This window comes from Pimephales promelas, chromosome 10, assembly GCF_988280905.1.
Source record: "Pimephales promelas chromosome 10, fPimPro1.hap1.1, whole genome shotgun sequence".
Lineage (NCBI taxonomy): Eukaryota > Metazoa > Chordata > Actinopteri > Cypriniformes > Leuciscidae > Pimephales > Pimephales promelas.
In genome coordinates, this window is record NC_142778.1 from 26,740,334 (window position 1) to 26,755,831 (window position 15,498).

General features: G+C 36.4%; 1 protein-coding gene across 3 annotated transcripts; it reads right to left on the reverse strand.

Annotated features, from left to right (window-relative positions):
* Positions 1 to 1,451: 1,451 nt before the first annotated feature.
* mlc1 (modulator of VRAC current 1) lies at positions 1,452 to 10,773 on the reverse strand. Of its 3 annotated transcripts, none has more exons than XM_039650384.2 (12): positions 10,487 to 10,773; positions 6,908 to 7,161; positions 6,728 to 6,817; positions 6,598 to 6,651; positions 5,354 to 5,455; positions 4,976 to 5,077; positions 3,933 to 4,001; positions 3,723 to 3,839; positions 3,572 to 3,628; positions 3,290 to 3,412; positions 1,919 to 2,068; positions 1,452 to 1,618 (listed from the first exon to the last, which is right to left on the reverse strand). In XM_039650384.2, exons 2-12 carry the CDS (start codon positions 7,145 to 7,147, stop codon positions 1,538 to 1,540), a joined length of 1,185 nt encoding a protein of 394 aa, XP_039506318.2. In that variant the 5' UTR covers positions 7,148 to 7,161; positions 10,487 to 10,773; the 3' UTR covers positions 1,452 to 1,537. The 3 variants fall into 3 exon arrangements, with proteins under 3 accessions (XP_039506318.2, XP_039506317.2, XP_088972503.1); XM_039650383.2 differs by having other exon boundaries at positions 1,919 to 2,071; XM_089116377.1 differs by lacking the exon at positions 10,487 to 10,773 and adding an exon at positions 10,253 to 10,340 and having other exon boundaries at positions 1,919 to 2,071; positions 6,908 to 7,152.
* Positions 10,774 to 15,498: the final 4,725 nt, after the last annotated feature.

Consider the following 15,498-nt stretch of genomic DNA (forward strand, 5'->3'; position numbering starts at 1 on the left):
GTGTAAGTCTTTCAACTTAAATTACATTAAATTGACTTAAAAATAAGTTGAATATTGTATAACAAAAAAAGTTGAAAATACTTTTGATAGGCTATTTTATAGCTATATAGTACTAAGACACCCGCAGTACTAAGATGTTTATTAATCCCTTTGGTCTTCATATTCGCTAAATGTGAAAAATAAAAAGTTCAACCAAAAATCTCATTATTTACACAACAATTCGAAAAAGTCATACAGATTTAAAACAACATGAGGGTGAGTAAATTAAGATTTTTGACGTGAACTAGGTTAAATGCATGTCAGTGTTGTCTATTTTGCTCTTTTTATTCAACACTCCATCTGCACTTGGACTAAAACCTGAACAAACATATCAAGCTGTAACGTCACTATCTGGAATAATTTATATTCACATTTCACATAAACAGCCTTTAAAATTTTATTGATCTACAACAACATCAAAAGATGCACATTGTTTATACAAAAATAAAATCTAACATAGTAAAAAGGGTTGCACGCAACAAGGTAGTGAACAGCATATGGTCCATTAAAGTGTGTTAGAATGATTGAATGCATCATATATTAGGTCCCCTACCCTTTCAACATCCAACCTATGGGATTTCTAAATAATGCATTAAAGTGCTGTGGATTGTACAAGCATGGTGTGTTCACCATTTATTTGCATATAAACTTGCTCAGTCGTTCGACCATCAAATATGATTCTATTTTCAAACTGGAAATGTAGGCTACAGTATATTCATGATTGTGAGACACAAGTTTAACGATTTTTACAATGGACTTTCAAAACCGATCCCTCATTTTGACTTTATTAAACTGTCATTCAATAATCTTTGACAGACACTACATTTTAAAAATCTGGGGTTGTTAATTAATTTATGTTTTTTTAAGGATGTCTTTTATACTCAGTGGCATTTATTTGATTAAAAATACAGTAAAAACAGTAACATTGTGAAATATTATTACAATTTAAAATAACTGTTTTCTATTTCCATATATTTTAAAATACATTTATTCCTGTGATAGCAAAGGTGAATTTTCATCAGCAATATCTTTGCCACATGATCCTTCAGAAATCATTCTATTGATTTGGTGCTCAAGAAACATTTATCATCACTATCAATTTTGAAAACACTTGTGTTGCTTAATATTTTTGTAGAAACTGTGATACTTTAAAAAAAAAATGTTCTAAAAAGTTCAAATAAACAGCATGTTTTTGAAATAGACATATCTACTAGTTTTATATAAAAATGTGAATGTCTTTCCTTTTATTTCAGATCAATTTATATATCTTTGCTAAATAAAAGTATAAATTTTGTAAAAAAAAAAATTCTTACTATAAAATCCCAACCCCAAACTTTTAACCGGTGGTGTCCGACTCTTAAATGTAGCAGATGACAGAACTAAGTTTCATACCCCGAAAAGTGATGCTCTTCCAACTGACATTCTCATATCTTCCATATTTGTACATTGACTTTTTTTCTCAGTGTACTGCGTTTCCTTCTGTTGCCTGTATCTTTGGTCACTGGGCCATTTGGACCACCACTGCTTTCCAGGCCTTTTCTTTGTCAAAATCCCTTAGTGTGCCATTTGATGTGTGTTGCTGTAAGAAAAGAATGAGATGGTGGAAAAGAAATGGTCCAACAACCACCTTGAGAGCTTTCTTTGTTAATTACAACATCCCCCACGTGTGTTTTCACAGAATAAAAGGAGCGAAACAACTCTACCATACCATTCCACTGTGATTGTGTTTCATGCTACATTTGGCACCGTACAGTACCGTTTTCCTTTATTATTATTTTTTTGCTAACATCATCTGCAGTTATAGTCACATATAACAACATTTCATGTACTCTTAAACTGACCCATCAGTCATGGGGTGTATGTTTGTTTGTGTGTTTACCTCGCAGTGCTTTTTCTGTAGCGTGTCCCATTCAGTACGTCCCATGCGGAGCTGGCTCTTGTAGGAAGCACACTTTATTACGGTGGCTAACATCAGCACCGCCTGCACCAGCAGCAGTCCCATCAGGACAAGCAGCAGTATGTCATATGTCTGCTGCATCAACAACATACATTCACATACTTAGCACGCTTCAAACGACCTTCAAGATGGGTGTGAAGGTGAACATGTATCTGAATTCCAGAGTTTAAAGGGATGGTTCACCCAGCCAAAACCTGTATGCTTTTTTTATTCTGAACTCAGCAGTGTTGTTATTGTAAATAATTAAAAATGTTTTTCTGTAAGATGAAAAAAAAAAAGAAGATTTTTTAAAGAAATTAAAAAAAAAATCTAAATGTTGCCTTGGCAACTAAATTAAATAAACAAGTTGAAGTTGTATTAGAATGACTAAAATAAAAAATAAAGAAATGGAAATAGATTTAAAAATAAAGAACAGCTCTCAATTAAAATACTGTTTGGTCACAAAACACGTCAGAAACAATGATGTTCGATGATGTCATTGATACCCAACATGATTTCACAACTGCAGCGCAGAAGAATATTTTCATTACAGAGTAATATTTTTTAATATTTAATGAATTTTCCCTCTCAGGGAACCAGGGTTACATACGTAACCTGAGACTTTTTCATAGAAGAATAACATCATATTTTGGAGAAGAAGAGGGCAATGTTATTTTATTATTATTTATCTATATTATAGTATTTATTATTATTTTGAATTACCTTCATTTTTTTATTTTGAGTTCATTTTAATTTTAGTAAATTTATTACTGTTACATTTGTCATTTTTTTCTATAAGTATCTTTAATTAATTTTCATTTCAGTTTTAGGTTTAGTAAATTTAATACTTCAGTGTAAACATATTTATTTCAATTAGCTGCCATGGCAACATTCTAATTTTCATTTAAGCCTTTAAGTTTTTCATCCAATATATTTATTTTATTTTATTTCAATTACCAATTTTTTTTTTTTTTTTTAAGTCTTAGTTTAGTTTGGGATTGTCAGTTGTTTGGCTCATTTGACTGACAAGAACAGGATTTGCAGAAACCTCTGTTTAACAGAATCATAAATCTGATATAATCATCTTAACCTTAAATGCTAAATACAATGGACTTCACCTTACTGTAGTTTGTCATGTGATTTTATGTCAGGATGTAGAATCAGCAGAGCTTATACAGATTCTTAAATTTGTAATCCCACACAACACAGCATTAGGGCGAATAAATAATTCTCATTTTTGAGTGAGCTATTCCCTTAAGGCGTCAAAAAGGTCATATTGAAACTAATTTGATTTGATGCACAGAAATGACTCACCTTGACTAATGTCACTTCATGCATAAAGATTTCAATAAAATTAATCACACTGCTGGACAAGAATCCAGAAGCAGAGAAAAGCAGTGGTGATGTCACACTACTTATAGCAATCAGCATCTCCACCTACAGCAGTGGAAAGAAAGAGAAAAAAAAAATAATGAGAGAGAGAATCACTCTAAAGAGAAAGCATTCAGGCAGCTAAATGAATGAGAATAGCGAATGTCCTTTAGGGATGTTTGATTGCATTGCTTTAATGCTGTAGAGACCCTGATGGTGACTCACCAGACTCTTGCTGGGGTATTCTGCCACCACATGGCTGGCAATGGCACTGGGGAAACACTGCAGAGGGATCACATAAACAACCATCAAGAACCGAACGGAAACATTCATAATCTGAAATTAAATAATATTTTATATAATAAGCTGAACTCACAGCTACCAGGATCCAGAAGAAAGTGACAGAAAGGTATGGCTCTGGGAGGAGAGCACCCAAATTGAGAGCAATAATTCCTCCGAATACAGCGGCGATGCCCAGTATAACCTCAATTACCTGCAACAAAGAAAGAGCAGCAGATCTACAGTGTTCTTTGTGTTGATATACAGCAGATACACTCACAAATGATCTAATTTGTAAGCAACTCACGACATAGGCCTTGAGAAGACGTGTGGGGAACGAAGCTGGGGTCACAACCACAGGGCCATCAGACACTGGCTGGAGGAAAGAGATGGATGATAGCAATGAGGAAAAGAAAAAGAGCAGAGAGACATGAGCACATATAAAATGTAAATCACATAAGCTAGAGACAAATACAAAAAGTCATAGACATATCACATGGTGATAATAGCTTCCAGGGATTTAGCATAAAAGGATTTCAGTTATTTTGCATTAAGGCAAATTTTATCTCAAGAAAAGTCTGTAAAAATAGGACCCAAAGTACTGCATTAATTTTTCACAGGTGTTAAACCTGTACTTTTGAATTACACGTTGCACTGAGTTTAGGGATTTAAGGAAATGTCCATAAAAGTTAATATGTTAATTACCAGAATGAGCCAAAGCCTTGCATTTAAACTTCCAGATAATGTGACAGGTACACTAATATGCATTAATACATGATTAATTATTTCATTGTTAGTGCAAATTCATGTGCAAATTACTACAATTACTAAATGACTAGTTAATAATGATGTACCCCAACAAGTAAAGTCATAAGCTAGAGACAGATACAGTAAGTCAAAGACATATCACATGGTGATAATAGCTTCCAGGGATTTAGCATAAAAGGATTTTGCAGTTATTTTGCATTAAGGCAAATTTTATCTCAAGAAAAGTCTGTAAAAATAGGACCCAAAGTACTGCATTAATTTTTCACAGGTGTTAAACCTGTACTTTTGAATTACGCGTTGCACTGAGTTTAGGGTTTTAAGGAAATGTCCATAAACGTAATGGTTAATGTTCTGGCAGAAAATGACCAGTAGCTTTGCAATTTCCTATGCAGATTTATTTAAGAGTGTGTCTCAGTCAGATAGAAACTGAATTTCAATTTCCACTAAGCAAGCATAATTCATAATGCAATATCATAGATCATTTTTTGAATCATTACACAATTTGCATAAACACAGGCCAAAAATGATGATATACTGCAGTCAGTCGATATACATAAAAGGTCAGAAACTCTTTATACACACCTTGCAGTGTCTGCAACAGTCCTCCGCTGAGCGAGCTGATAGGATAACAGTACTAGCCGTGAGCACTTCCAGCACAATAAGCAGGAGCAGGTTAAAGTTAATCTTTAGAATGACAGATAGCAGTAACTGTTTTAATTGTATATATTTTTACATGAACATCATAGCTTACTGTCTGCAGAGCACATTATTTAATAAATAAATTTAAGAAACCTTTTTTCTTCCAAATTCTTTAAAATGACTTTTGCTTTGCCATTGTCATATTATAAAATATACTAGGCTTGCGCAAAACCATTTCATTTGGATATTACCACATGAAACACATATTTTTTAGGTTACCTGACAAACATTTTAGGGGTATTAGAGTTGTGATGTTCTCACATTGATGGCTGAGGGATTGATGGCGAGTTTACAGCCGAACCACACCAGACACGTGGTTGTCACAGCAAAGGAGGACACATAGACCAATTGAAAGTCTGAGACCTGTAAACATAATAAAATGTGAATAGAAAATGTAAATAATCTGCCAAAACTCAATCAGGGGGATTAATACATCATGATTTATAGCCACATGCTGCCAAAAACTTGCTGCCGGAAACTTGATTGATGAACAGTGTTTGACTTAATACTATATTGATTGATAGAAATTGAAGTAATATTTAATATTATAAAGTTATACTGATACAGTAACACTTTACAATACGGGTGCACTGATAAGGATTAAGTCATGCTTAACTAATGCACAGATAATACTGAATTAATTTGTAACTAATGATTATCTAAGCTATTCATTAATGATTACCACATTAGGAACTAATTAAGAGTATGTATGTTAATGTTAATGTATTAGTTCATACATGAATTGTTATTAATTTAATATGTAATTGTGGATTAATTCCATAATAACTCATTTTTTTAACTAATAGTATTAATTAATATGTTAATTACCAGAATGAGCCAAAGCCTTGTATTTCAACTTCCAGATAATTTGACAGGTACACTAATATGCATTAATACATGATCAATTACTTCATTGTTAGTGCAAATTCATGTGCAAATTACTACAATTACTAAATGACTAGTTAATAATGATGTGCCCCAACAAGTAAAGTCATAACAATGTGATGCCTTTGCAAATCGTTAGCTAATGATTAATTAAAGCAGACAAGTGGAAGTTGAAGTGCATAGCTTTGACTAATTGTGGTAATTAACACATTAATTTACCCTATTAGTTCATAAAATATGTTATTAAGGAATTAATACACAATGACACATCGAATTAATAGCAATTCATGTACTGCTTAATCTATTAATCATATAGACTCTTTATTAGTTGCTGATGCAGTAATCATTCATTAATGGTTCTTTATGAGTTATACATTAACTCAAGATTATCTGTGCATTAAGCATACATTGATGATTATTAGTGCACCCGTATTGTAAAGTGTTACTGCAGATATTCCAATAAAGACGAGTAAATAGAGATTTTTGATGAGTGTGTTTGATACTTGTGTTCACCTAAGCTGTGCAATATAATACTACAGAAAACATTGTCATGATAGCCTTATACTCATAAAAAGTAACTATCTTACCAATATAATCTACATTGAAAAATATCCACTTACTGCAACTTGTCTGTTCTTGGCAATAGCAAAGCTCACCACTGCAGCTGGAATACTCTACAAGCCAGAAACAAAACAAATATCAATGTCAAACTGACCAGCGGCCTCATCCATGAGTAGAAGAGACACTCACAGATCCAGCAGTACAACGCAGGTAGTCCATTGCAGCTGGAAACACATTACCCATATAGAGAGAGAAAGCTGCCGCTATCAGCAAGCTGCTCTGGGGGTTAGAAACAGGTGGATTTAAGAAAAACAGTGTTTTAAGTCCGTTAGCCACAGGAGTGAAAATCTGCTGAGCCAAAGCTCTTACCCCTATGACAACGCTGTACAGCCAGATTCTGTAGCTAAAGCAGGGATGTAATGGCCCAGGCCGATCCAGCTGCAGGTCACTGGCCCTCACATCCACCGTGTAGCTGTCTCTCTCCAACCTCTCCCGCTCCAGATGCCGACTTAGAGTCCCTACCCCACTGTTTCGCTCCAGGGTGGACATCTGGGCGTAGCTGAACACTTCCTGGGCTGATGCCTCGTCTCGTTGCATCCTGATATCCATGACCCCTAGAGAGCCTGCATATAAATCATATATTGACTAGGCAAGAAAAAAAAAGTACCGAGTGCAAACATTTACAGAAGCAGGTAAAGCATATAGGCTTACATACTATTGACAGATTGCCATGTGATCCTTTCAATAACACTTAAACTTACCTCATCCCTATTGCCTTGGGTGTCATTCAATACATGAAACTTTTTACTTTTCTAAGTGCATTTGAAGGTCAACCAATCACAAACCTACCTGTTTGAAGCATTGAACATAGTATTAAACATTGGATTGCATTCTTGTAGCTCATTTAATCCACTGCATTTAATATTCAACTATATTAGTGATCTGCCTTACTTAAAGGCACACTATGCAGGAATTTTTTTTGTCAAACAGCGACCTCTAGAGTCAGTGTGGAGTTCTTAATGTTACAAATACCACTCACGGAGAGTGCTCTGCCATGGAGTGGTCTGTGCACTCACAGGCTGATACCCATTTGAAGCTGTTATATTAAAGATGAACTGAACTGAAAAATATCGACGTTGAAAACGTGTTGTTTATGACAATTAAAAGTAAATTACACTAAACATTTTTTAAAAATATATATTAATATAGCTTTTTTAAGCAACGCAAAATTGCGCTTGTTAGCGCTGGCAGTTCCGATGACGTCACTGGCATGGTAGGACCCGCGGAACGCCATAGACAACAGCTGTAGGTCCTGTATACACAGACGAAAATGAGTACTTTTAACGGCATGGATTACGCATTTGAGCCCGTGAGGGACAGGCCGGTAGTGTCTGACTACCACCACATGGAGGACGATCAGTTTCAGGCTTCACTTGCAGTACAGGATCGTTTGGGGGAAAGTGACTGGGCGCGAGTTCTGTGGAGCATAGACACTGCACGGAGACGATCTGTTGCAGAGAGGTCAACATGGACATTTATTGATCGGCGAAAAATGCATCACCATGCACCGTTCATTTCGGATGCTGTTCGGTGAGAGAAACGTGTTGAAGGAGGCTATGCTGTCTCTAATGGATGTCCGAGCTGAGACGCGAGCGCCCCATAAGTAACTTAGCAGGGTATTTTACGAATAGGTGACGGCTGGGCTAACTTGTTAGACTTTTCTCAGATTGTTTAGATTAACAGCGTACTGGCAGTTCACTCTATGGGCGAGGGTGCATTTAGGAAGGAGAATCCCATCCTTTACAGTGAACTATACATCAGGGATCTTTTCCCCCTCACCCGAATATCAAGGATTCGAGTAACGTTAACGTGATGCATTGAACTTGTAACTTGTGTAAATAAAACATTTCGTGCATTGTCAGACGTTTCATGTACTCATTGACGAAAGTACACATCTCTAAATAGTGTGTCGCTAAAAAATCTGTTTCCTCAGCCATGTCAGCGAGCCTCGGACTGTTTACAAGCTACGGCTATTCTGCTGGTGCGGGTAGAGAACGGAGTGGCTTACCATGCCAGTGACGTAGTCGAACGTTGAAATCCAACATGGCGGCGCCCGTGTAACAAAAACAACACTTTCAATGTACCATTTTATCCCTTTTAACAAATTCTGCCATTTTAAAAATTGTACCAATGAGAATAAATAAAATACATCTGTTATATCACCTTTTCTCAAATTTCAGTTCAGTTCATCTTTAAGGTACAAATCTTGCATAATGTGCACTTTTTGCATTAAATAAGAGATAAAATGTGTTTTTGAACTTGTGTCTGCTGCTATCAGTGTCATGGACACATATTGTCTCTTGTGGCGGCACACGTGCAGTCTTCACTCGTACGCGCTCTTCAATCTATCACAGTTGCGGAGACTTCGCCTTCGTGCTTCATATTGTGGTTGACGTGTGTGACGTCGTTGCCGTAAAGCATGTCGGGATTCTCGCGAGATTTGTTGGGGGCGCTCCTCTCAAACTTGCATTGCACAGCAGCGTCCCCCCCAATCTTTACTACCCGGATGATTCGCCCTACCATGTGTTTGTTTACCACCGAAATGACTTTGAAGCTGTTGCATAGTGTGCGTTTAAGGTGGACGACAATGTAATTTTCTTCTAGAAACAAACTTTTTTTTTTTCATGTTATCTCTGTAAAGCTGCTTTGATATGATCTGTTTTGTAAAAAGCGTTATATGAATAAAAGTGACTTGACTTGACTTGGCTAGCAACACCATGAGTTTGATTGAACTCTGATGAACTGATAAAATGTGTATCTTAAATGCAATGCAAGTAGCTTTGGATAAGCGTCTACCAAACACATGAATGTAAATATATTGGCCCATATTCTATATTTAACATTAATGGTACTCTCCATCATTTCTGTAAAAAAAAGACTACAATTTTCAAACATTATCCAAATCATTGTTCCACATGTTAGGTCTGAGTTTTGTTTATTGGATTTTTTTTAACAATAAACACAATATACAGTAACAAAACTACTGAAATACATGAAAAACCCATTACCATAGCCCGGTTTAAATGAAACTCACCCAGAATTGAAGGAATGAATTAATGAATGTATAGGCCAAATTTTAATGTGAGCCATAACATGGAAATAATTATCTGCAAAATGATATTGGTCAGATTTTTAATATAATCCCAAGCCATTCTGAACAACAACAACAACAACAAAAACAGCTAATGACAATCACACACGTGATCAATCTTCTACCAATTTTAAAAGTGCCAGAACAGATTTACTTTAAGCATCTTTTTTCATTAAATGCATTTTCATAAAATGTTCCTTAATTAGACACAGTAAAGAAACCATATAGTGGACCATAAAACTCTGGCTTTACAGTGACATAACCGAAGCCTATTGAGTTTTACTCTCCGTGACCCGCTTTTGAAAAATCATTTTTTTTCTTTTTTCAATTTAGAGACAGCAGGTCCTTGAAGGAGCTCCAAGAACACAAAACCATACTAAATACAATTTTTGCAGTGATAAAATCATAATATGTGACCTAAAATATGAGCTCTGAGTGTTTTACTAATAACTAATAATTTCTGTAGTCGGTCAGAGGTGTAATAATTTTGGTGAACAATAAAGAAATAAAATGCAATCAAACAGCTCCCTCTTGAAAACCCACACGCACAATGAATACAAAGCACTTTCTCGTTATTACGTAAACAGCCACAGCAACACAGAGCAATAAAGAGGATACAGTGCGGAGATAATGCATGAAGGCAATGATTCATAAAAAAAGTTTGAAAACACACCAACCCCTCCTCCCTCGACCTATGCTATTGCTACAGAACTTCATTCTGAGCCTCACTTTCTTCCCTCTGTTCATTCATCTTATCCCTCCAACCCTCTTTATCTTAATCTCTGCTTCCTACTCACCTGCCTCCAGCTTCGTTTATTTCGGCTTAGCACCTGTTCCCCTGTTCCTGTGGAAGTCTAAGGTTTTAGTTGCACTTTATCTTTGTCTTCTTCCTCTTGTTCTTCTCCCCTCTCCACTCTCTCTCTCTTTCTGTCCCCTCCACTCCAAGTCAATAAAAACTTTTGGAACGGTTCAAAGCCTGGAACAGAAAGTTGCGAGTGTTGCCCTGCCAGCCAGCTTTAGCCAGTGAATGCAAATGGAGCGGAGAGATGGGGCTCAGATCAGGGGCTGCTGAGGCCAGACTCTTACTGCTCTGTTCAACTCAATGAGAGAACTCACACATAAATCAACACCCCCTCGCTGCCATACACACAGAGAAAGAATGCACACAACATAGACCGACTTTTCTCATGTGCACACACAAACAGGCACCCACAATTGTTCTTTTCTGTGAGTACATGTACACTACCACTCAAAAAAAGTTAAAAGGTATTTTTGTGGAAACTGTGATGCACTATTTTCAGGATTCTTTGATGAATAGAAAGTTCAAATACATTTTTTTGTAACATTACAATGTCTCTAGTGTCACTTTTTAGCAATTGGATGTACCCTTGCTGAAGTGTTAATTCTTGTTTTTTTTATAATCTTACATAACCCAAACCTATGAATGGTGTATCAGAGTTTCCAAAAAACCTGCAAGCAGTGAAACTGTTTTTAACATTGATAATATTAAACGTTTCTAAAGCAACAAATCAGCGTATTAGAATGATTTCTGAAGGATCATGAATAACGTCTGCAATGGCTGCTGAAAATTCAGCTTTGCCATCAAAGAAATACAGAAAATTATATTTTAAATGGGTCATGAACTGCCTTTTTAATTTTTTATATTGTTGTCTGAGGTCAACTTATGACGTTCGCTTGGTTTTTACATTAAAAAACATCAAAATGAATAAGTAATAGGCTATTTTCTACCCTAGTTTTGAGCCTAGCTCAAAAACTTTCGGTTTTTATGGGTGTCTCGCATTGAAGACTTGGAAGTAAATGCCCACTGCTGTGAGTGGATAACAGTTTTGCATTTGCAGTTTCACGGTCCGGTTTGTCATCACAAGGTAGGTATCTATGTTATTTAGCTATGCGTGTAATGCGCGAATCGGTGGGCGGGGCTAAACCAGCCGCGTTGAAGTAGGCGTTGATCTTCTTCTGCGGGGGTGGTGTTTTATCCTCTCTGACGTCATAGTTCCCCACTTTGAAAAACGAGTCGTTTGCTGAGCCTGGCTTCAATAAGAGCTTTTATTGGACCGTTTTCAGATCTGAAACTTACAGGATATTCTTATAATATGATGATCTCTAGATGTCAAAAGCTCAAGGAAAATTTGATTTCTCAGTTCATCACCCCTTTAAAATATTAAAATAAAATAGTAACAATTTTACTATTGTATTTACTGACCAAAAATACACGGAGCCCAAGAGCACATTAAGAGACCTATGTCAAAAACATTAAACAATTGTAATTATCCCAAACTGACATAGTATGGCAGAAAACAAGATACGCATTTACAGTTCTTTTGCATAACAAGTTCAAAGCTGTGGAGTCCTGCACTTATCTCTTGCCTCCTCCCACTTGTGGCTTTGTTTTACTGAAGCGGACAAAACAGACCAGAGAATTGGGACATCCCATGGAGCTTCTAACCAGTGGGCACATAAACAGTATTTTGTCACACATATCTTTGAAGTGATTGAATCCAATCCATTTCTTTTGAGACTCATAAATATAACTATGTACCATTGTTTGGTTTATAGGTATAAACGAGATAAATAAGAGAAGAGTGAACATACTGTATGTGTAACAATTCTCATGGCTGTATTTGTTGCAATGCGACTGTTCAAAAGTGTCCTTGAAAGGCAGTATCCATGGAGACCATTTAAACAGCCACCTTCCAATGGCTGGCCACCACACTTCACTGCCCTCTGAATATGCTCAACAACAAGATCACACGCTCACGTGGACACATTTACACACACACACACACACCAGAGGCATGGCAAACCACTAAAAACACCCTGCAGAAGCATTATTGATTCCTAGTAACTTAGCTTTAAATAGTAATTTTAGGGGTTAATTAGGCAAGAGAGAGAGAGAGTGTAAAGTTTATGAGCTGTAGCAAAGAGAAACTTAAATGTTTCTTTTTATTTTCACCTAAATCATAAGAAAAATGTCTCTATAGTGGCCTGATGGGAAAGCTCACACGCACCATAAATGCCTAGTGGTCCTTTTAAAGGTAGGGTAGGCAATTTAAGAGAGGCTAGCAATAGCAAGCTAGCGTTGAAACCATTAAGGTGTATTCATGCCATGTAATAATTACTGCACTTACGTGATTTCAACTAATAAAAAGCATTCATGTAAGCGTTCCTCATAGCGCTTGTAATTACAATTTGTAAGATGGGAATTGTCTGAGAGCTTCTATCTGTACCACCTGACTGCTACAGATTAATTTAGGTGTTGCTAGAGGTGCCTTAGAAACGCATTATTCCCAGAATATACAGCTCAGAATATAATGTCACGTGCTCTCATTTTGAGACTATGGTAATTAAGGAGTGAATGCAGCATTAGATCCCACCCTCCCTTCAAAGAGCTCTTGAAAGCCACGCCTCCTCCAAAAGTAGATTTGCAAAGCGTCACAAGAGATGGCGTTAAATCATCTCATGTCTGAATAATAATGTACGTAAACAACTTACAGAGCAGCATAATTTCATTATCTTGGTCTTGGACTGAATGCAATGTTTGGATGGACATTTTTTTGGTCCGGAGACTTCCATAGAAAATTTATGTAGTAATATATAGGCTTATATATATATATATATATATATATATACACATACACTGCTCAAAAAAAATAAAGGGAACACTAAAATAACACATCATAGATCTGAATGAATGAAATAATATTATTAAAGGGTTAGTAACCCTTTAAATACTTTTTTCTTGTTTTTACTTTTTTACTTTTTTTTTAAGTGTTCCCTTTATTTTTTTAGCAGTATATATATATATATATATATATATATATATATATATATATATATAGAGAGAGAGAGAGAGAGAGAGAGAGAGAGAGAGAGAGAGAGAGAGAGAGAGAGAGACTTAGACCTTCTATTATTGATTGCTATCAGGTTGTAAAGAGAGTTTTAACCAGAATAACAAAAAGTGTTTATGAAAAAGATTGCCTAGGCTACCCTACCTTTTAAAACTTTAAAATATGAAAAAAAACAAAACAAAAAAAAACTATAACAAAGTTTGTATAACAAACTAAGTCATAATGGAGGGTATCTCTAACTCACAGGCTACTCCTTTCAATATTAGCCTGCAAACTGTCTCTTCAGGACAGACCCCTTACCATTTGGTATAACCACTTCCCATAAAAGGACAATGCTTCTCTTGTTCCTTTTCCTTAAATCCCACTTTCCTTTCACTTTTCTGACTCGTACATCTCTGTCTTTTTCACAGCATTCCTTCATGTTTCTCTCCTCCCCTGCTGCCCTCTCCCTCAATCACATCTGTCGTGCCTGTAAACATTGTTTGGTTTGCTGAGATTAAGTTTTCTTTAACACAGTACAAACAACTTGAGGGCTCAATTGCACTCCAAAGTTACAAAAACAGATTTCTAAGAAATCAAGAGAAATCAGCTAGCATCATTAAAATTCAGCTGTTGAGGAGCGTAGCCTATGGGTTACATCTCTGTTTTGATCCTGGACATAGGCTAAGGGAGACAGCTAAATGCAAGTAATAAAACCAACCATATAGTCATGCTTGAAACAACAAAATAAATAGCATTAATAAATGTAAAAAAGTATAGGAGATTTTTTTTATCTCTTTGTCATTTTATTTCTTTATTGAATAAATGAAGTTGCAATTTCTGTATTTATTTAATTCATTATAACAACTTAAATAAATAGCCAATTACTATGGAAGGCATCTTGTTTCTATGTGAGCTTTGTTTCCGCCAAGGAAATGTAAAATATGTGACTTTCATCTCACAATAAGATGAACTCCCAATTGCGAGAAAAAAATCGAAACCGTGAGATTATATTTTGCAATCTGACTTTATAACTCACAATTACGAGTTCATATGACACACTGACACACACACTTACCTTTGCAATTAACATACCTTTTTTATTCAACTAAAGTATTGGTGGCCTAACATGCAACAAGACATCACGACTTTCATCCAAGGTTGTATTCCCTGTGCCATGTCCAAAGTTCCCAGGAATCTGCCGGTGGGTAAGCTAGTACCCCTGCCTGTCCCAAATAGACCTTGGTCCCACATTGGGGTTGATTTCATCATTGATCTTCCCATGTCTGAAGGTAACACCTGTATCCTAGTGGCCATCGATCGATTTTCCAAAGCATGCAGACTAATTCACCTGAAAGGTCTTCCTACGGCTTTTGTCAGCACTGAGTTGCTTATGGAACATGTCTTTCGCAATTTCGGTCTCCCAGAGGACATTGTATCCGACAGAGGACCCCAATTCATTTCCAGAGTTTGGCGAGCTTTCTTCACTCTCATGAACGTGACTGTAAGCCTATCTTCAGGGTACCATCCACAAACAAATGGCCAAACCGAACGAATGATCCAAGATGTAGGATGATTCTTGCGTACTTTCTGCCACTCCAACCAGAACATCTGGAGCCATTATTTAATCTGGGCAGAGTAAGCACAAAACTCCCTCAGACAGTCATCCACACAGCTAACTCCTTTCCAATGTGTGCTTGGTTACCAACCCCGCCTATTTCCATGGTCCAGCGAACCATCCGAAGTACCAGTAGTTAACAAATGGTTTCAAGAAAGCAAAAGAGTCTGGAATCAAACCCATCACCACATTGAACAAGCTGTGAATCGCCAACAACATTTCGCTGATGCTCGTCGCCGTCAAACCCCTGAATATCAACCTGGACAGTTAGTCTGGCTCTCCACAAGACATTTGGCTACGTCAACCTGGTCGCAAACTCAACCACCTATTGAACCAGAGTCCA